This window comes from Manis javanica, chromosome 2, assembly GCF_040802235.1.
Source record: "Manis javanica isolate MJ-LG chromosome 2, MJ_LKY, whole genome shotgun sequence".
NCBI classification, from domain to species: domain Eukaryota; kingdom Metazoa; phylum Chordata; class Mammalia; order Pholidota; family Manidae; genus Manis; species Manis javanica.
In genome coordinates this window covers 73,815,853-73,838,755 of record NC_133157.1, presented here as the reverse complement: position 1 = coordinate 73,838,755, position 22,903 = coordinate 73,815,853, and the positions used below count along the sequence as shown (strand labels likewise).

General features: G+C 32.9%; 1 protein-coding gene across 3 annotated transcripts in view; it reads right to left on the bottom strand.

Annotated features, from left to right (window-relative positions):
- The window catches only part of VPS13A (vacuolar protein sorting 13 homolog A), a 233,046-nt gene that overhangs the window by 194,265 nt on the left and 15,878 nt on the right, over positions 1-22,903 (bottom strand). For all 3 annotated transcript variants that reach the window (XM_017674002.3, XM_017674001.3, XM_017674000.3), the window contains exons 2-11: positions 19,805-19,848; positions 17,018-17,060; positions 14,763-14,858; positions 14,397-14,498; positions 7,548-7,657; positions 6,808-6,867; positions 5,527-5,586; positions 5,235-5,315; positions 4,252-4,309; positions 156-283 (exon numbers count right to left, since the gene is read on the bottom strand). In XM_017674002.3, coding sequence (XP_017529491.2) covers positions 156-283; positions 4,252-4,309; positions 5,235-5,315; positions 5,527-5,586; positions 6,808-6,867; positions 7,548-7,657; positions 14,397-14,498; positions 14,763-14,858; positions 17,018-17,060; positions 19,805-19,848 — 782 coding nt within the window. The remainder of the gene's footprint in view (positions 1-155; positions 284-4,251; positions 4,310-5,234; positions 5,316-5,526; positions 5,587-6,807; positions 6,868-7,547; positions 7,658-14,396; positions 14,499-14,762; positions 14,859-17,017; positions 17,061-19,804; positions 19,849-22,903) is intronic.

Sequence of the window (22,903 nt, the reverse complement as noted above, 5' to 3'; positions counted from 1 at the left end):
ATTTTTTGTTCAATTGTTAGAGATAAAATTTAAATTATTGACTTTTTAAAGGAAATGTTACCATATAACATTGAGTTTTTGATAAAACATTTAGAATCTTAGTTTTTCTTTTATTAAACTATAACTCAATTTAAAATTGTATTTTAAAAAATCACCTGTGGTTTATTAAATTCAATTGCTATGTCATGTAACTCAACATCCAGGTTTATCTTGGGGTCAGAAAAGTCAAAATCTGATCGGCGATTCATCTGAAGTTTGGCATTAGCAGATATGGGGCGAAATACTGGAAAATAATACAAGTTTTAAAAAATTAATTAGATTATGGTTCAAGAGTTTTAAAGTACTAAAGGGATCAAGTTGGAAATACTGATTTTCATTTCTTATACACCCTTTCTACAGTTCCCAAATTTCCCATCATAATGATTTGGTCAGGGGAACTGTCATTTAATTAGAGAAGATTCTTTTATCTTTTTCCTACCTATAATTCATATTGTCTTCTCCAAGTACAATAAAAGCTAACTGAACACCTCCTCAAAATACCAATAAACCCTCAGAAGCATGAAAACTCTTTAGAAGGCAAAATAGTCCAATAAAATAGTTAGTAAATGTATACAGTTTTAAGGAATGCATATACATTGGGAACACAATGGCAAAAATATGTAACCACTAACTTTTATTATATAATTATGATTTCTGAAATTTTTTCATCAGTTTCTCCTTATCCATTTGTTCCCCCTTTTAACTTGTAAAAGAAGAGAGAAAGTGAAGTGAGTTTGCCGAGGATAATCTCCTTGGCTCAACCTATAATCTGAAACAATTATGCTCAACCCTTTAGGTATTTAGTGACAAAAAGACTAAGCATAAATATAGAGGGAGGCCAGTAACAGCAGAATCTAGGCAGAGATCTATTAAATTATAAGCTTTTTTATATACAACAGATAATATATTCCTCTTATTTTATTCATCCCCAAGGCACAGCACTTAACTTTTTACACATTAAGCATTAAAAAATTTGAATAGAACAAAAAGATATTCAACAACAGGCCAGTTAAATACATTATGGTATATCTAATACCATCAAGAAATGCAAAAATTTATACATGCATAAATGGAAGAATATAATAAGGTAAAGTTTTAAAAGTATATGCATACAGCAGTAACATCACTATATGCAAAACAAAAGCTTTAATTCTTTTGTTACACACAAGACTACATTATGCACTACCCTCTCTCCTGTCTGTAATCATCTCTCCAACCTCTCTCAGATTTTAGCTCCTGGGAACTCTAATTCCTGAACGTCTTCAATACAGAGTGGTCTTTCCGAAATCATGGCCTCTCAGTCCCTTGGTCTCTTCCACTCTTACCTCAACCACTAGAACTCATGGTACTGAGATCCTTGACCTCTCCATAAATTTGGTCTCAGGAATCCAACTCTCCTACCACCACCACCTATTCCAACACCTAACCTCAAGTCCTACAGGATCTACCATCCATTAATCCTCTACTTTTCCTCTGTCCTTTCTGCTTCATGTCCTCAGATCTGTCCTTACCCTGTTGAAAATCCATTATCAGTTATTTTAATTATTCCTTTGCATTCATTCACTCTCAACTCCTTTGCCCTACACATTTTGTCAGTATTTAACTAGGCAAAACCATAATTCTGGATAAAGACACTCTCCACTTAGTTCACACCTGTACCTAAGGAGCTGAAGGTGGTTGAGAAAAAGAAAAACAAACAATCACATGATTGGTCTCACTTCAATGTCATAAATCTCAAGCATCAAGCAGGTCCTTAATGTTGCTGAGCAATCACACAACATTCCTTTAGTCCAGGGATAGGCCAAATCCATTCCACAGCCTGTTTCTAATACAGCCAGTAAGCTAGGAATGATTTTTATAATTAAACAGGTAGTTTATAAAAAACAAAGAAAAGTATGTGACAGAGACTGCATATGGCCTTCAAAATGTAAAACATTTAATTTATTATGTGACCCTTTACAAAAAAATTGGCAAACCCCTACTCTAGCCCAGTGGTCCTAAAACTTAAGCATTCATCAGAATCACCAGCAAAGCTTGTTAAAACATAAATTGCTGAGCTTCACTCTCAGAGGTTTTGATTCAGGGGACCCTAGAATTTATATTCTAACTAGTTTCCAAGTGATACCAATGATGCTAGTCTGAACCACACTTTCATAACACTGCAGTACTCAATTCACTCATTTCCCTAAACAACTATGCATATCTCTCCTCCAAAAACCTCCAACATCTCAGATATTTTTTTAAAAATATACAAGAGCTCAGAAGAGTAATTCCATGAACTCCTATTACCATAACTACTGTCCATCCAATATTATGACTTCTCTCTCATTAATGAAATCTATCTTAATGGATTTACCATCCTGTCTGTAGCAAAGCACTGTGCTTGTACAATAGATTCTATCCCCTTTCACTCATATAAATTATTCCTCCTTTTTTGCTTTTTTTCGTGTTCTATGGATCACTCTATCTTAGCCTATGAACAAGTTATTCTCTACCCCTTTAAATAAAAAAACCAAATACCAGAAAGAAATCCTTCATTCCTCCTTCCCCCTCCAGCAGGTGTGCCAGTTTATCAATTTATTGCCTGTGCACTCCAAATTCACCCTTCATTGTCTTCTCTAGAAACTAGATTTGGGCCCTTTAAACATTCTTTTCTTTACCAGCTAGCATGTTAATCTTTATCAATAGAGGACACTGGTGAGATAATGCAGGAAGTAGAAGATATGCTTCCTGGTTCTATGTGCTCAATCAATAGACTCCTACAGGGCCATGGCTTCCCCACACCCAGCACCTACATACTGGTTCCTACAGAAGGTGAACTCTGCAGGGCCCAGCTCCTGCAGCATGACAGAGTTCTTCAGCACCAGCATCCTGCAGTGCACAACAGCTGGCAACAGCCAGCAAATTCTCCCAGCACCCAGCTAAGGCAGGTTTATAATGGAGTGCCTCCCACGAGACAACTATCGATAATGATCCCTAAAGGGTGGTTTCCAGACAGTTCCTAAGGGTGAATTTCCTTCTGACAAGTTTTGCTGGCATGGCACCACAGAGACTTTCCTGCCAATTACTAAGCCATGGCCACGTGCTTTCCAACAAGACTAGATCTCAGGGCTGAGAGAGACAGACCCTCTTCTTTGAGCACTCCATCATAGTTCTAGAAGTGGGATGTTCTATCTATCTACTATTCCTATATTCTTTAGGGGTCTCTCTACTTTTTATTAGCCAATCTCTTGTTACTATAATCCCCTGTTATAGTTGGTAATTTTTCACATTAAATTTTCCCTGCTCAAATTACTGTTTCTCTTTCCACTTATAACCTGATGAGTACAGCAAGAAATGACAGTAATGCAAAGGAGAAGTAAGTTAAACCTAAAGTGACAGATCTGAGAACTATCAACAAACATGATGGATAATCTCATCTGTTCTTAATGTTTCCTTTGAGGAGAGAAATCAAGAAATTAAACCAATTCAAAACTGAATATAATATTTTAAGAGTGAGCACAATTCACCAACTGATCTGCTTTTGATTACCCTCTGATTAACAGCATTGGTGCTATTAAACAAAACTATTCTTGGTTAAAAAAAAAAGTGAGCACAAGAGGAAATTAATAAAGAATAATCATGAAGGTAGAAAAATACAGAAAAGTATCATGATTAATGACATCAGGCAGCCAAATCTAAGAACTAGGTTATCCATCACCTATTAATATTTATTCAGTGTCTTTGTGGTAAAAGAAACAGCACTCTTTTTTCTGTATATTTTAGTAACTCATTTCTGATTATAGAAGTACTTTATGTTCATTTTAGAAAATTCAGAACCAAAAACAAGTACAAAGCAGAAAATTTTTAAAAACACATATTTAAAACAGTAACATCACACTACAGACTGTAGCAGGTACCCTTATTAAATTGTATTTGCCATGTCAAAATGTCTTTAAAACAGTATCTTAATTGTTATTGGACAATTCCTAGAGATTTATCACAATTTAATATCCTCTCATTGACATTATTTCCTTTCATTTTGATAATAGCCTAAAGTTCATCTAAAATTGATTCTATAGAAGTTTTATTTTTGCTTATATATTACACATTTAAAAATATATATATTCAATATTATAAAATTAACATGAAAAATCAGTGATATCAACAATGTTCACTTAAAATTTATACTGATTAATTGCACTTGTTATTTTATGAAATGTACTTACTTACCAAAATCATAACTTTCTGGAACAATATTTTCATCAACAATGCCCTTCTTCAAGCTGTCCTATTAAAAGATGAATTGCTTTTATTTATATTCATGCCAATATACCTTTATCATGAAAAATCCTATTATATGCAAAAGAAAAATGTTTAAAAGCAATTTTTTAAAAATTAAACTTAGGAGGACTCATCTATGGAAAATATTAGAGTGATCAGACAATATCTCATTAAACCATTATAAAAGAATGCTCTAGGAACTATTAAGATATACGTGTGTGCTGATACATATCTGTATATGGGCACATACATAAAAATTGTCAAAATTCAACAACCACTCACAATAAAAACTCTCAACAAGGTAGGGAGAGAGGTAACATACCTCAAGATAATAAAGGCCATATATGACAAGCCCACAGCTAACATACTAAATGGTGATAAGCTGATAACTTTTCCTCTAAGATCAGAAATAAGACAAAGATATCCACTCTGACCACTTTTATTCACCAAGTTTGTGAAGCCCTCTCCAGAGTAATTAGGCAAGAAAATAAAGAAACAGGCATCCAATTGGAAAGAAAGAAGTAAAACTGTCACTATTTACAGATGACATGATGACTGTATTGCATATTTGAAAGTTACTAAGTGTAAATCTTAAAAGTTCTCATCACAAGAAAAAAAAAATCTGTTAACTATGTATGGTGACAGATCTAGTTAGGCTCACTGTGGTGATCATTTCACAACATATACAAATATCAGATCATTATATGTTGTACACTGGAAACTAACATAATGCTGTATGTTAATTATAGAAAAAAAGGTATGTTTGTGTTTATACATGTTTGTGTAAAGGCACATATATAACCTATTTGTGTAAATTTTTCTGGAGGAAAAAAAAAGACCATTGACTACAGAATGCTATAGAAATTAAAATAAAACCTTATGCAAAATATGATGCCAACATATGTGCATATACTGATATAAAATTTACTTACCAATGATTCATCATAATTATTAAGATAAAACATCTGAGACTTCACATTCCAATAGGCAAAAAGGTTATCCAATCGGATTAACTGAAAATAAATCAAGTTTATTATATGTCTGATTTTCTTTGAAGATCTTTCATATATGCTATTCTCAAAAGTAGCAAATAAGTCATAGAGCAGAGTTAAGCAAGTAAACATAATTCACATAAATCCTTATATATATATTACCATTTGCCTTTCTAAAAGTCTCTTTTGTCTAGTTCATGGGTTGACAAAATATAGTATTTGTTCATTTTACCTTACGAAATAGTTTCTCAGTTTCATCATGTAAACATGGAACCCAGAATTGATCAGTTGTCTAAAAAGAAAAAAAAAGGCAGTGAAAATGTTAATTAGATGTGACATGGCAGAGTGTTAAATTGTATCATCATGCTCTAGACCAGTTTCCCATGGAAATGTCCTTGGAAACATGAAATTCAAAGAATATTAACTAACCACAAGAAAGACGCTGCTTTCAAGAAGCTCACTGCTGGTTGAAGAAGCAAACAAGCAAGTAAGTAATTACAAACAGGTAAGTGCCACTGCAGAGGATAAATGCACAGTGCTCTAAATGCACAATTATCTAAAGAGGAGATAAAGGAAACTTTACTCAGATTTTTAGTAGCTGGGCAAAATTCACTTTATAGAAAAGTTTACTTTTCTGGGAAGTACTCTATTTTAAACACCCAAAAACATCTGATTACTTTCCACTGTTATTTCTATACTAGTTCAAATATTAAGTATCAAGGCATTACTGTTATACAATAATACATCTACATGTTTCTCAGTTTACAAATAAAAGCACATACAGCAATTAAACCAAGTTAACTGAATTACATGCAGCAACACAAATAAATATCAAAAACTCTGGGAAGAGAAAAGGGGAATTATAGAAGAATCTTTAAAACCTGCCAAATATATATTTTAATGGATATATTATATAAGAGTTTAAAAACTTAGGATGTTTATCTATGGGGTAGGAGGGAAGAATGAGAGTAGAAAACAATATGGATTTAAATTTTATTCATTACCAGTTTATTCTTTAAAAGTATTTAAAACTTCAACCAAATGACAAATTCAACTACTGATCATTCTGGACACAAGTAAATGTTTCATAATCCTTATGTGCTCCTATCTCTTAAAATTCCTCAATCTGAAAAGTTAGACAGGAAGAAAATTTGCCACAATATTAATTATGGTGGTGAGGAAATGGGTGATTTGCTTCTTTATGCTTTTCATAACTTATCAACATTTCTGGGTTGAACATTTATTACTTATTAAAAGTCAGAAATGGATTTTCTAAGAAAAAAGTATCAAATATTATAACTAGCAAGTAATAGGCTCTCATATTTTAAATTAAATTTGATTATCAGTCATTTTTTAAAATGTGAAACTACCTACCCTCAATTCCAACCCAGTCTATGCAGTTTCTGCACCTTCTAGATAGACATCTATTTCTGATATTGGCATACATAAATGGTGATCAGTTTAACTATACTGCACAATTATGCATGATTAAAGCTCTTTTTAAACAAAGTACCTGCATGCTGAGATTTTGAAGGGAAATACCAAATGATAGTGGATTGTCTCGATTTGTGATCTAAAGAGGAGAGAAAGGAAACTTCACTCAGATTTTTAGTACCTGGGCAAAATGCAATTTATAGAAAAAGTTTACTTTCCTGGGAAGTATGCTATTTCAAACATTCAAAATCATTTTAATACTTTGCAGAACCACTGTTATTCCTATACTAGTTAAAATATTAAGTATCAAGGTATTAGTGTTATATAATAATACATCTACATGTTTTTCAGTTTACAAAAAAAAAGCTTATTAAAAAGCAATTGATCCTTACAACAATATGAGCAGCCAATAATTATGTGTTTTAGAGAGAATAGATGATAACTTGAGATCAAACAATAAGTTAAGTCTAGCTCTACTGATTCCTAGACCAGCACTCTTTCCAGGAGGTGAACAGAGTATCAGCTAAAGTATTTAAAAACACATAACTGCTAAATCCATAACTCTCACCAAATATAATTATAAAATAAGGAAGGCTTTTCCTTCTAATCTGATGTTTGAACATTTTAGGAAAGCTTAATGAAAGCACGAAACACTACAAATTACAACCACAATTATAGATAAAAAAGAGTATGTCATCTTCAGTTCAGTATCCCTCCACTTCCCAGCATCCAACAGGCTGGCCACTACAGAGCAGGTATCAATAAACAGTAAAACATATATAAATATAAAAACAAATGTAACTTATTAACAATACTTACATCATCTTCATAACGAACATGGATGTTAGAAATTTTCACTTGAAGATTTTTTATGATCTGAGTAATCAATTTTTCTGTAAAAGTGTCCTGTTTCTCCACTTGAGGTTTTTCTACAATTGCAAATATTCAATATACTCTATAAATACCTACATATCAAGATAATGTAAACATTATCTTGCTAAGGAAACAAATCTTTGTAAACAGAATACTAAAAGACTGCTTTCCAAAAGTCTTTCACACCAAAAGACTTCCAACGGTGACTAAATGTATAGTTTTCAAAAGTTAGTTTCTTGCCCCATGAAACTAAAGTCAACCATGCAGAATTACTGGCATTAAACTTTATAACTTCTCTCTCTTAACTGTATCTAAGAGTACATACAGATACGGAAAACAACAAAGATTATTAGGTCATAATTATAACAGGCTTAAATTAGAAAATGCAGAAACAGTAGCAATGGAATCTCACTTAAAATTGGTGATACCATCATAAGCTGTGTGTGGTTAAGATGTATGAAATAATTGAATTATGCTCCTCCCCCTGATAAGAACAAAATTAGAAGATAAAAGATCCTTTCCCTCTTTCTTTTGAACCAAGGATGAAGGAAGTTCATCATTTGTTTCATGTTTCAATACTTTTCAGAGGAACAGAAAGAATAGAGAGTTGAGGCTCCTAAATTTTTTTAATATGCTTTTGATAGGCACTAGTTACTATCTCTTTTAAACCTACTTGAAAATGCCAATAAAACAATCTCCTTTCTTATTTCTAGTCCTGTTGTACCTTATATACCCATTATCTATCTTTTCCTCTAATGACCTACTGGCTCCTAATACAGGAACCCAAGAGGCCTTAGATAAAGGAAAGATGATGGAGATATCATATGTACATCAAATGTAAGTGTTAGTGAATGACAGGTTAAGTGAATATACTTGAATATAAAAGGACTGTGAAATTGAGTACACAGAATATAAGCTTTTTGAAGACAGAGCTTTTGATTTTAATATTTGGAACCCACCACTACCTAATAAAGTCCTTCACTCTATAAATTTTTCAATCATTCAACTAAATGCTAAATCTTCCTTTCCCTATTCACCAGTTGCCTTCTGACTCCCTTATCCAGCTCAGATTCTATAATGTATTATTTCATCAACAATTCAAATGCTTTTGGAAGAAATAGAAGCATATTCTCTTCAATCATCAACCAACCAGAATAGCTTTTTCTAAGGTGACTGATGACCTCCCAACATACACAAAATGGTTATTTCTTAATCCTCAATTTACCTGCTACCTCAACAGGATCTGATATATACTTTCCTTCCTAAAAACCCTTTGTTCCCATGGAATCATACTCTCCCAACTTCCTTCTACCTATCTGACCACTCCTTCTTGATCTTCTTTTTCTCTTTTCCTCCTCCATACATCATAAATGTTGGATTTCCTGAGGGCTTAGTCCTAGGATTGTTTCTCTTCTCATTCTATACTGCTGCTGCAGGAACCTCATCTACTTATAGCCTCAACCATCATCCTAATGCTAATAACTCTTAGATGTATGTTGGATAAAGCAGAAAGCGAGATACAGTCACAGAGGTTGGTATATTTCTGTAAACTACATATAGGTCAGTATGGCTGGAACAAATAATAGGGGAGATAAGAGAAAGTGGGGCCAGTAATGAGGCTGGAAAGGCAGACAGGATTTAAATCATAAGAGCTTTTATGTATCTTGCTGAAGACTTTATACTTCTACCTAGTAATAGTAAGGTATCACTGAGAAATTTTAAGCATGATTAAACACTTCTGTTTTAGACCTAAGTATAAATAGGAAGGACTAACATGGTGGACTGCATCTATTTCTCTATTCCTCAGTAAAACTCCACTAATGAAAAAGTAAATAGGAAAAAAAATGGATAAATCCCCAAGGCCAAAAGAAAGAGTATAGGTAAGAGAACAGATAAGAGATACCTACCTTCAAAAACTTAGAAGCTGGAAAACAGATGGCCTTAGCCAATTTAGCAGAGAGGAATTTCAATCCTCAGCACTCACAGATGGTGATGCCAATAAAAAAGATGAGCCAAAAAACAGTCTTGGAAAGATTAAAAAACTGGAGTCCTCAGAAAACATAATTGGCAAAGACGGAACATGGTGGAGGGAAAGGGTGATAATATAAATTTTGTATAAGTCTGTATAATGAGCAGTTAGACTTCTAGGTACCTTCCCTCCTCTAGCCCACAGAGCCAAGCAACTATTCCTTTCCCACCCTACTGAGAAGTTAAGCAGTTATTCTGGAGAAAAGGAATTTGACATGCTGCAGACTCTGAAACCATGTACCTAAAGGTATGGGGAGATTCATCATACCAAAAAGAGACACATTAAGTAAAGAAGTTCTATATAATAAACAATCACACCCACATCCACATACTATTGCCAAAGAAATAACAATGTTGTGCCAGAAAATACATGTAATCAAAGTATACTTTTTGGGTTACTAGTAAGCATTTATATGTAACCATGATAACATAAACAATGAATGTTAATCTAACCAAAATGTGATAGAACTGTAGTGGGAAGATGGAAAAATGGGGTTATGCATTTTTTTTAAGTATGGGTCTTATATCACTGTCTAACTTTTAAAATTATGTATTTGAATTCCCTTGGTAAAATAAAAATAATTTTTAAAAGGAAAAAGACAACTGGAGGAGAGGAGGATGCTGGGGAAAGCAGCAGAGCAGAAAATACCAGGAATCTGTCTTCCCATCTGGACAACAACTAAACAGATAGAATCTACCTTACATAAATATTTTAGAACTCTGGAGTCTACTGAAGGCTTGCAATTTCTGAAGGAAGACTTGGACAGTAAATTGCAGCTACTTTACATCAATTTCAGCTCTTAGGACAGTAGCAGCTATTCATCCCCCATCCTCAGGTCCATGGTAGGCAGCTGGGCACTTATTCCTGAACCAGCTTGCACACAATTTGCTGGAGCCAATAATTCACAAAGGAAATTAGAAAATATATAGAGATGAATGAGAATTAAAACATAACACACCAAAACTTACAGGACCCAGCAAAAAAGTATTAGTGTGAAAATTTACAGCTATAAAAAATAAGATCACTTTACAACTTAAACAACTAGAAAAAGGGCAAACTAAACCAAAAGAAAATCAATGAAACCAAAAGTTGGTTTTTTGAAAAGATCAACAAAATTAAAAAATAGCTAGATGGACTAAAAAAAAGACTCAAATTACTAAAATCACAAATGAGAGTCGAACACTACTACCAATACTACAGAAATAAAAAGGACTATAAAGAGTACTATGAACAATTATATGACAACAAATTGTATTAACCACAAGAAATGGACAAATTCCCAGAAACACAAAACCTGCCGCAACAAAACTCACAAAGAAAATCTGAATAAACATGCAACTAGTAGAGACTGAATCAGTAATAAAAAATCTCCAAATAAAAACCATGGAACTGATAGTTTAACTGTGAATTCTACCAAACACTTAAAAGAAAACACGATTTTTCTTCAAACTGCCCCCCAAATTGAACAGAATACTTCTAAACTCAATCTATGAGATTAGCATTAAATCTGATGCCAAAGCCAGACAAAGATACCACAAGAAAATAAAAGGTAAATATCCCCAATCAATATTGCTGAAAAGTCCTCAACAAAATACAAGCAAAATTCAATAGCACAGATTATACAGCATGACTCAATACAATTTATTCCTGGAATGGAAGGATGGTTCACTATATGAAAATTAATCAATGTAATACACATAACAGAATGAAGGAAATAAAACACTATCATCTTAATTGGTGAAAAAGCATTTGATAAAATTCAACACACTTTCATAATAAAAACACTCAGCAAACTAGGAGTAAAGGAAGCTGCCTTAACATAGTAAAGGTCATATATGAAAAACCTACATCAAATAACATATTCAAAAGTGAAAGTCTGAAAGCTTTTCCTCCAAGATCAGGAAGATGGCAAAGATGTCCACTTTCACTACTTTTATTCAACACAGTACTGGAAATTCTAGCCAGAGTATTTAGGCAAGAAAAAATAAATAAATAAAAGGTATCCAAACTGGAAAGGAAAAAGTAAAATTATGTCTTTTGCAGACAATAGGACCAAAGTATTCCACAAAAATACCTATTAGAATAAACCAACTCAGCAAAGTAGCAGGGTACAAAATCCACACACACACACACAAAAAAACAGCTGCAAATCTATTCCCTAACAATGAACAATCTGAAAAGAAAATTACAAAAAACAATGCCCTTCAAAATCGCATCAAAAAGACAAAACACCCAGAAATTAACATAACCAACGAGGTAAAAGACTTGTACAATGAACAACTGAACTACAAAACCCTGCTGAAAGATATTTAAAAAGACATAAGTAAATGATAACACATGTCATGTTCATGGATTGGAAGACTTATTGTTAACATGTCAATTCTGTCCAAAGCAATCAAATTCAAAGCAATCTCTATCAAAAATCACAGTTACATATTTTTCAGAAATAGAAAAATCTATCCTCAAACTCATGGAATCTCAAGGACTCCCAAATAGCCAAAACAATCTTGCAAAGTAGAAACAAAGCTGGAAGACTCATATTTGCTGTTTTCAAAATTTATGATGAAACAACAGTAATCAAAACAGTGTGGCATTGGGTTAAAGTCAGGCACACTGAATAGAGAGCCCAGAAATAAACCCTTGCATATATGTCCAAATAATTTTTATATGGGTTCCAAGACTATTCAATGGAGAAAGGACAGTATTTTTAACAAATGGTTCTGGGGAAATGGATATCTGGATATTCACATGCAAGAGAATGAAGCTGGACAACATCATCTAAAAACATTTACAAAAATTAACTAAAAATGGATCAAAGATTTAAGTGTAAGACCTAACACTATAACACTCATAGAAAATGTAGGACAGATGCTGTGTGACAATGGATTTGGCAAAAATTTCTTGCATGAGACACCAAAGGCACAGAAAAAAAAAAAGTAGACAAACTGTACTTCATGAAAATTTTAAAATTCTGTGCATCACAGAACACTCTCAAGAGTACAGAAACTACCTAGAGAACGAGAAAAAATTTGCCTATACCTAGTAACAGATTAACATCCAGATTACATAAAGAACTTGTACCACTCAACAACAGAAAAACAATCCAGTTAAAAGATGGAAGAAAGACTTGAACAGACATTACTCCACAGAAGATATAGTCAGTAAGCACCTGAAAAGATGCTGAAGTACTAATCTTTAGGGAAATTCAAATCAATACTATATGAAATACCACTTTATCTGCATATAGGATACTACTTTCCAAAAAGAACCTGTTTGTAAGACTGTGAAGGAACTGGAATCCTTGTTCAATGTAAAATGGTACAAGTCCTTGTGCAGAACAATAAGGCAATTCTTCAAAAATTTAAAAACATAGTAAAAGTATCAGAGGATCCAGCAATTCCAGAATTAAAAGTAGTGTCCCAAAAGGATATTTGTACTCCGATGTACACAGCAGCACATTTGAAACAGCAAAAACCCAGAAGCAACCCAAGTATCCATTGATTGAAGAATAGTTAAGCAAAATGTGGTAAATACATAAAATGGAATATTATTAAGTCTTAAAAAGAAAATTCTGATAAATGTTAACATGGATGAACCTTGAAGACATGATGCTAAATAAGCCAGTCAGAAAAAGACAAATATGATATGATTCCACTTATCACAAGTACTCAAAATCATAGACATAGAACGTAGAAATGAGGTTTCCAGGGGGTGGGGTGAGGAGAGGAATGGGTGAGTTATTACTTAATGAGCATAAAGTTTCAATTTTACAAGAAGATGGTGGTAATGGTTGCACAACATTATACATGTGTTTAATAATACTGAGCTATACATCTAAGAGTGGTGAGGGTGATAAATTTGTTATATGTATACCACAATAAAAATATATTTTAAAAAGGATTAGGGTAGGGATGAATGACTATAGAGGGTCTGAAAGAACTGTGACAGAAAAGAAAAAATAATTATAAGAAGGGTTGTCAGAAATTGTGTTAAATCTCCTTTAATGTTTTTTACCTGTTTGTCGATAGATCTAAAGCTTATTTTTTATTGTATTTTTTATTTTAAAAAATCTATGCATGGAAAAGATAGTGAAGCAGTATACATATATTTTTCTTTTAAGATATTTAACTATTAAATGAGTACAGAGGAGCAGAAGATGAACAAGTAAGTAGGTTAGGAAGAAGATTTTATGTTTGAAGAGAAGAGACGCTATAGCATATTTACATGCTAAGGAGAAAGATTCACTAGAGAGAGAATTAGGAGTACAAACAGTAGCTAGTAATAGTGACGTGACCACAGCACAAGTCAAAGAGGATTTCTGCAAGACATCTCTTCCACTTAGAAAAGAGGGGGTTGAAGCAATGGACCATTTGGTCTAAGTCACAGAGGAAAGTTTATGAAGCCAGAGGGTGAGTAAGCAGATTTGGAAAAATACAAATATATCAAGGGACTAAGTATTTGAAAAATGTGATGAATTGCTATAAGGGGAATAAAAATATACTTGAATAAATTAATTACTACAGTTAAAAAACTAACATTGCCTTTATAAACTAGATATACTATTTGCCCTGAGGTAAATTTCTGTGAGGTAAAATTTCTATAAACATGATGAAACATACAAATCATATTACAATTCCCCATATAATAAGATTCTCTCATATTTGTTAAGTAATTGCAGTGCCTCCAGAGAAAAATAATATTCAAATGTAAATAACATTTAGTTCTTTTCCATTTTTTATTACCATTCTTATTTATGTTTTCTTTACCTTGATTAGCTACTTTTTGTTTTGCTTCTTCTATTCGTTTTAGTTCCTGTTGCTTTGCTTCCAAGAGTTGTTTTTCTTCTTTTAAACAATCATATTTTATTACTAAAGAAAGCATAAAAAGGAAGAACCTTAATTACCTCAAACTTAAATATACTCATTGCAAAAAATATCCTTGAAAATAATCACCAATTCAGTCTGGAAAAATTTAGAGTAAAAACTAATGTAAGTTTTTACTCCCAAGTACCAAATTAAAATATAAAAATATCATGAAAAACCCCTAAAGTATTTTAAACAATTATCAAATAAAAAGACTTTTCCATTCACAAAAAGAATAAATCAAATTATAATGTTTAAAATTTGACTTACTAGAAGAAGGCACTATGAGTAAATAAATGTCTTCTAAGACAGCTTCGACTGGTTGAGTATAAAGGTTTTTCCATGGAATCTTAAGACTGAGATTACCTACATTAAAAAAAAAAGACAAAAAATATTCATTCAGCCTACATTTAGGTAAGCCTATTTTCTAATGTCACACATTAGAAAAGATGACAAAGTCGCCTTTGACCTTACAGGCTCACTTTATAGAAATATATTTTACAACCCAAAGCAAGCCTTTCTTGTGATGATTTGAAACTATTTGAATTAGTGTTGATGGAAAATCTACTAAAAAAGATATTCTAAAAATTTACAAGTTTTTATGTATGGTGATCTGCACCACATTCTCCTTCCATTATTCATAATCCTTGAGATTATAATTTTGAATTTCCTCAATTCTTACTATAAACCTCTAAAAGAAGTATTTTTCTTATACTTTAAAAAGATTATATACTTCATGCAAGTATGTATTTTTCATATGTAAATGTTATGTAAGAGTGTATGCATACACAAATTTCTGTGTAATAATCAAGAATAATGTATAATGTAAGAAAATTCCTAAAAGTAATAAAAATGTTTTACAACAATCCAACAGCAAAGTATTTTAAAAAGCATTAGATTTATTGAATTAAAAAATACTATGTAAGGGGTTCATTATTCTATTGATTCTAGTTTTGTGTATTCAGGAAATTTCAATAATAAAGAGTTTTAAAGTATTTTTTTTAATTTTTAGAAAGTATGAGTCTCTAGGTTTAGAAAAAATTGCCGTGACTAGGGAAGGAAAAGGTAATTAAATACACTACTGTTGCATTAACTGCACAGTAATTTGTGAAGGGAAAAAACTACATAGATTCATACCATTACATAACCCCAAAAATCCATATTTTAAAAACCTCAGATTGAGAGATTTCATCATACAATGTCAATCCAGAGAAAAACAAACTACCCAATTTCTAAAAGAAGGATAACTTTCTAAGTTTTGAAATCAGAGTAGATAGTTACATTTCAAACTTCTGTACAGTAAAAATATAATGAAAATGAAATGAGGTTGGGAAAAATAACTGATAAATTTGACAGTTTATTTAGAAATATATTAGGCATACTGCCTACACATGTAAGACAAAAAAGTAAATGAACAGGACAGAACTGTGACAATAGCTTTAAGTAATCAAATAAACATATAAAAATTAGTATAAAAAAAAATTTATATGTTTTATAAACATATAAAAATGAAGCATTTTCACCATTAAATCTTTTTTTTCTTCACAGAAATTAGTTTTTTCCTCTCATTATAAAGTGCAGCATATTTTTTTATTAAGGTATCATTGATATATACTCTTATGAAGGTTTCACAAGAAAAACAATGTGGTTACTATATTCACCCTTATTATGGACTCCCCCCATACCCCATTGCAGTCACTGTCCATCAGTGTAGTAAGATTAAAGTGCAGCCTTTTTATAGAAGATTTGGAAAATTCAGAAAAATGTAAAAAGGTAATTCTAAAAATCTTCCATATGAAGACAACTACTTTTAAAATATATGTATTTATATTTTATATATATGTAATTCCATATGCTAAATAAGAAAAACTTTGAAAGATCAATTAGATTAAGAACACCCAGGTAACAGCAAGGGGACAGTATGATCCTATAAAACTGGTCATACTACTGTACCACTCATTTGGAGCTGTGTACTTCTTTCATTCAACAGACTGTTCCTACTATTTGCCAGGTACTGTGCTAAGTGGTGAAGATACAATTAAAATTAAATCTTCTCAAGACACTTATTGCCTAATAGAGGAAATAAATAAATAATGATGATATTAAAGAATGACAGGTACTATGATAGAAGTAGGCAAGTAGCCTCAGAAACTAGGTTTCTGGTTCATCCCTAGCTACACTGACTAGATGATTCAGACCCTACACTTCACACCACACATACCCATGCAATCAGAGTACAGCAATGACAACTAGTCAGAATCCTAGGAAACTGACATGATTATGCTGTTTATTAGATTTGACACTCTGGCTCTCATTTTTAACACCTAATAAGATGTATAACTTCATAGGTATTGGACAAGGAATATATGAACCACACAGTATTTTTAAGTTATACAACAGAGCCCCAACTAGATGAAAACACATGATTATTTTCAATTAATGTTCAGAAATGTTACCATATTAAAGAGATACTAGGCATATTATGCAGGTCCAGCAAAAAGGACATTCAAATAAAAATAGCTTACCTATATGACCAACTTTAATTTTAAATGGGACATCCAGCTGACTCTAAAAAAATATATATGTAAAATATTAGTACATACATAGTTCAACAAAAGAATAACAACGTTGTTCTTCCCAAAATTACTTAAGGGGTTTAAGTTAACATATACCTTCTCTTTTCCTCAACATTCATTTAAATTATAGATATACAATTGCAATAGTATTCTCTAATTCATAAAATTCTGAGAGACTGATTTAAAATAAATAAGAAAATGGTTTAATAGTAATACTGACCATGTAAGTTACCTATACCAGGACTACTTTTATATTGCTTGGGGGTAATAATGTGGGAAATTCCACTGTCAATTTGTGCTTGTAAGGAGATTAAAATGCCATTTTTTAAAAATATCCTCATAAAAATTCCTCCCCATTCAGTGGGGGAAAGGACCACCTTTCCAATAAATGGTGCTTGTGAAACTGGATATCCTCATGCAAAAGAATGAAGTTGTACCCTTAACTTTTATCATATACAAAAGTTAACTCAAACCGGATCAAAGAACTAAACCTAAGAACTAAAACTAGAAAGCCCTTAGAAGAAAACATAAGGTAAAATCTTCTTGATATTAGATTTAGCAGTGATGTCTTGCATACCACATCAAAGGCACAGGCAACAAAAGAAAAAAAAAAGATGAATTCAATTTTATCAAAATTAAAAACTTTTATATATCAAAGGACACTACTAACAGAAGCATAAGATAACCCTTTATGGGAGGAAGTATTTGCAAATCATAGATCTGGATAAGGGGAAATATTGGGAGTATATTAAGAACCATAACTGTGATACACTGAATTATAAGAAATACATATTTCCCAGGTGTATTTGGTCTTCATCTATAGTTACTGAAAACACCGCAGAGTCTTAAAGGTGAAATAGGTGTTTTGTCATGTTAATGAAGACTTTTGGACCCTCAGCCCACCTCAGTCAATGGCCAATAATTTAGGCAATCATGACTATGCAACGAAGCCCTCAAAAAATCCCCTGAGAAGAGCCTTTTGCTCTTTGTCTCTTGCTGTCTGCTCTGCCTGCTCTGCTTGGTTGGATCTTGGTTATTGGTTGGAGAGAGCTTCTATGCTTGGAGAATCAGAATGCGTCCACATGCCATGGAGTCAAGGCCCCAACCTCTGCAAGGATAAAAGCTCTTTATTTGGGACCTTACCCTTTGTCTCTCTTCATCTGGCTGTTAACTCATATCCTTTATGGTAACCTTTATTAAACTAGTAAACAATAAGTTTTCCTGAATTCTGTGAGCCACTCTAGCAAATTAATCGAACTTAAGGGGGAAGTCATAGGAACTTCCAATCTGTAGCCGGTAGGTCTGAAACACAGGTAACTGCCTGGGGTTTGGAACAAGTGTCTGGAGTAGGGGCTGGAGGGCAGTCCTGTAGGATACAGCCCTTAACCTGGGAATCTGGTGCTGTCTCCAGGCAGATAGCATCAGAATTGAACTGAGTTCTCCAACACCCTGTTGGTGTTCTAGAATTGCTTGGTATAAATATGTATGGGAAGATCCCCTCCCACATATTTACACACATTGGAATCGGGTCTGGGTACCCAAATGAAGTTATACTACTATTACTGCTGTGTATAATATAGTTACTGTTATACCAATATGTAGGAAAAAAATATACCATCTCATTTGATGTCAGATATGACAACTCAACCAAAAAAAAAACTCAATAAAAAATCAGCAATGGTTTTCAAATAAACATTCTCCAAAGATACACAAATGGCCAATAAGCACATGAAGAGGTTCAATCTCCTCAGTCATTCGAAAAATGCTAAGAAAAAACAAAATGAGATATTACTTTATATTCATTAGAATGGCTATTATTTAAAATAACATAAATGTTAGCATGTATGTGGAGAAATTGGAATCTTCATACACTACTGACAGGAATATAAAATGGCTCAATTGTTATGGAAAACAGTGGGGCAATTCCTGAAAAGGCTAAAGACAAAATTTACCATGAATGCTAGCGATTCTAATCCTAGCTATTTACCCACAGGAACTGAAAGCAGGGACTCAGGCATGTGTATGCCAATGTTCACAGGAGCATTATTCATAAGAGTCAAGAGACAAACAACCCAACCATCCATCAACAGATAAATGGATAAACAAAATGTGGCATACACATACAGGGGAGTATTATTTAGTCATAAAAAGGCATGGTGTTCTGATACATGCTACATGGATGAACCCTGAAGGAATTATGCTAAGTAAGCCAGACACAAAATGACAATCATAGCAGGATTCCACTTTTATGAACTATGTGAATAGGCAAATTTAAAGATAGAAAGTAGATTTGAGGTTAGCAGGGCCTACAGGGAAAGGGAATATGGAGTTATTTCTTAATTATTCCAGGATTCCCTCTGGCATAATGAAAAGTTTTAAAAATAGGTACTGGCTGATGGTTGCACAGTATTGTGAATGTAACTAATGCCACTGAATTCTACAATAAAAAATGGTTAAAACAGTATAAACAAAAAACTTGACGATTAAAGATATAAGTTAACCACTTAAAATAAAACCATACAATAAATATCAAAAATATTTTTAAATGGAGAAAAATTACACTGTCAGTTTGTGCTTTTAAAGAGATTTAAAAGTCTATTTTTCAAAATTCACATTTTATAAAAATTTCACAACATTCTTCAAACTTGAACCATTTAAGGTAACAAAGTAAATCAGGAGTAAGTCCATATATCTAAATTTACTAACATTACTAGTTTTACACAGGTCAAAACCTACCAAGGCATTTTCTTTAATTTCAAGATTCTTCAGGGTCACAGCTCCTAAAAAAGATAATTTTAAAAAGAAATTGAAATAAATATTTTGATTTTAAAAAGTTAGGTATTCCTCATTCCTAAGCAACATATTAAGGAAAAAGAGTTATAATGTACACAACAGAAAACCAACTATGATCTAATTAGCTCACCTTCATTCTTCAACTTAGTCTACAGTTGTATGTTTGACTAAAACATCATTTACTGTAAGTTCTGCAGCTGTAGCTCAATGTTAGCATATGCAAACATTTTAATCAGAAATATACACATAATATAAATCTAGAAAGGTAGCATGATAAAAGAATATGCAAAAAAATGAATTGTATTTAAGTATACTTGCAATTAACTGGAAATTTTTTTATTAAGGTATCATTGATATATAATCTTACAAAGGCTTCACATGAACAACACTGAAGTTACTACATTCACCCAAATTATCAAGTCCCCCACACACACCCCACTGCAGTCACTGTCCATCAGTGTAGTAAGATGCTATAGAGTCACTACTTGTCTTCTCTGTTCTTTACTGCCTTACCCATGAACCCACCTACATTATGTATATTAATCAAAATGCTATTTAATCCCCTTCTTCCTTCCTCTCCACCCACCATTCCCACACCCTTCCTATTGGTAACTGCTAGTCTCTTCTTGGAGTCTGTGAGTCTACTACTGTTTTGTTCCTTCAGTTTTGCTTTGTTTTTGTACTCCACAAATGAGGGAAATCATCTGGTACTTGTCTTTCTTCACCTGGCTTATTTCACTGAGCATAATACCCTCTAGCTCCATCCGTGTTGTTGCAAATGGTAGGATTTGTTTTCTTCTTATGGCTGAATAATATTCCATTGTGTATATGTACCACCTCTTTATCCACTCATCTACTGATGTACACTTAGGTTGCCTCCATATCTTGGCTATTGTAAATAGTGCTGCAGTAAACATAGGAGTGCACATGTCTTTTTGAATTTGGGATCTTGTTTTCTTCAGGTAAATTCCTAGGAGTGGAATTACTGGGTCAAAGGGCATTTCTACTTTTAGTATTTTGGGAACCTCCATATTGCTTTCCACAATGGTTGAACTAATTTACATTCCCACCAGCAGTGTAGGAGGTTCCCCTTTCTCTGCATCCTTACCAGCATTTGCTGTTCCTTGTCTTTTTGATGTTGCCTATCCTAACTGGTGTGAGGTGATATCTCATTGTGGTTTTAATTTGCATTTCCCTGATAATTAGCAATGTGGAGCATCTTTGCATGTGCCTGTTGGCCATCTCAATTTCTTCTTTAGAGAAGTGTCTGTTCAGATCCTCTGCCCATTTTTTATCAGGTTATTTGCTTTTTGGGTGTTGAGACATGTGAATTATTTATATATTTTGGATGATAACCACTTTAGATATGTCATTTACGAATATATTCTCCCATACTGTAGGATGCCTTTTTGTTCTGTTGATGGTGTCCTTTGCTGTACAGAGAAGCTTTTTACTTTGATGAAGTCCCCACTTGTTCATTTTTGCTTTGTTTCCCTGGCCCAAGGAGATGTGTTCAGGAAAAAGTTGCTTGTGTTTGTATTCAAGACATTTTTGCCTATGTTTTCTTCTAAAAGTTTTATGGTTTCATGACTTACATTCAGTCTTTGATTCATTTCGAGTTTACTTTTGTGTATGGAGTTAGACAATAATCCAGTTTCATTCTCTTAGATTGAGCTGTCCAGTTTTGACAACACCAATTGTTGAGAGGCTGTCATTTCTCCACTGTACATCCATGGCTCCTTTATCATATATTAAGTGGCCATATATGTTTGGGTTTATATCTGGACTCTCTATATTGTGTTCCATTGGTCTATGGGTCTGTTCTTGTGCCAGTACCATATTGTCTTGATTACTATGGCTTTGTAGTAGAGCTTGAAGTTGGGGAGCATAATGTCCCCAGCTTTATTCTCCTTCTCACAATTGCTTTGGCTATTCGGGCTCTTTTGTGGTTCCATATCAATTTCAGAACAACTGGATATTTTTAAACCTCAAACTTGAAAGCTTAAAGATATGTAAATATAAATTTCCCAAACTGAAATGCAGAGAGAAAATTTCAAGAAGAAAATAATGGAACAGAATGTCCAAGAACTGTAGGACAACTGTAAAAGCTGTAATGTGTAATAAGAATACTAAAAGGAAAAGAGGATCAAGAAGCAAGAAAAACAAAGATTTTGAAAAATAATAGCAGCAAATGTCCAAAATTAATGATAAAAGTAACAAACAGATCCAGAAAGTTCAGAGAACAAGAAATAGGAAAGTACCAAAAAAATCTACACCTACACATATAACCAAACTGCAGAAAATCAAAGATGAAATCTTGTATAAATCTTACAAAAATCCCACTTCTACGTATATATCCAAAGATAAGGAAAACAAATGCTAAAAAGATACATGCACTCCCATGTTTACTGCAATGTAATTCCCAATAGCTGAGATATGGAAATGAAAGTGTCCAGAACAGAAGAATGGATAAAGATGTGCTCCATATACATTAGAATATTATTCAGCCATAAGAAAGAAATCCTGCTACTTGCAACAACACGGACAACTTTGAGGGCATTATGCTTACTGAGATCAGCCGGAGAGAAAGAAAAATAATGTAGGTATCACTTATATGTAGAATTTTAAAAAGCCAAACTCATGGAAACAGAGAATAGAATGGTGGCTACAAGGGACTGGAATGTGGGGGAACTGGGGAACTGGTAAAGGGTACAAACTTGCAATTAGGAGATGAATAAGTTCTAGAGATCTAACACCCAACACTGTGATTAGAGTCAACAATACTCTACTGTATACTTCAAAACTGCTAAGAAACTAGAGCCTAAATGTTCTCACCACAAAAAAGGAAAGCTAGTTAGGTGATTAAATAAAGGTGTTAATTTAAGCTAAAGTGGCAATCATACTGCAATATATAAATGTATCAAATTTCAACATGTTACACACCTTAAAATTATACAGTGTTATGCATAAGTTAAATCAACAACAAAGAAAAAACTCTTGAAAAAAAGCAGAGAAAAACATACACCAACACAAGCACAAGGA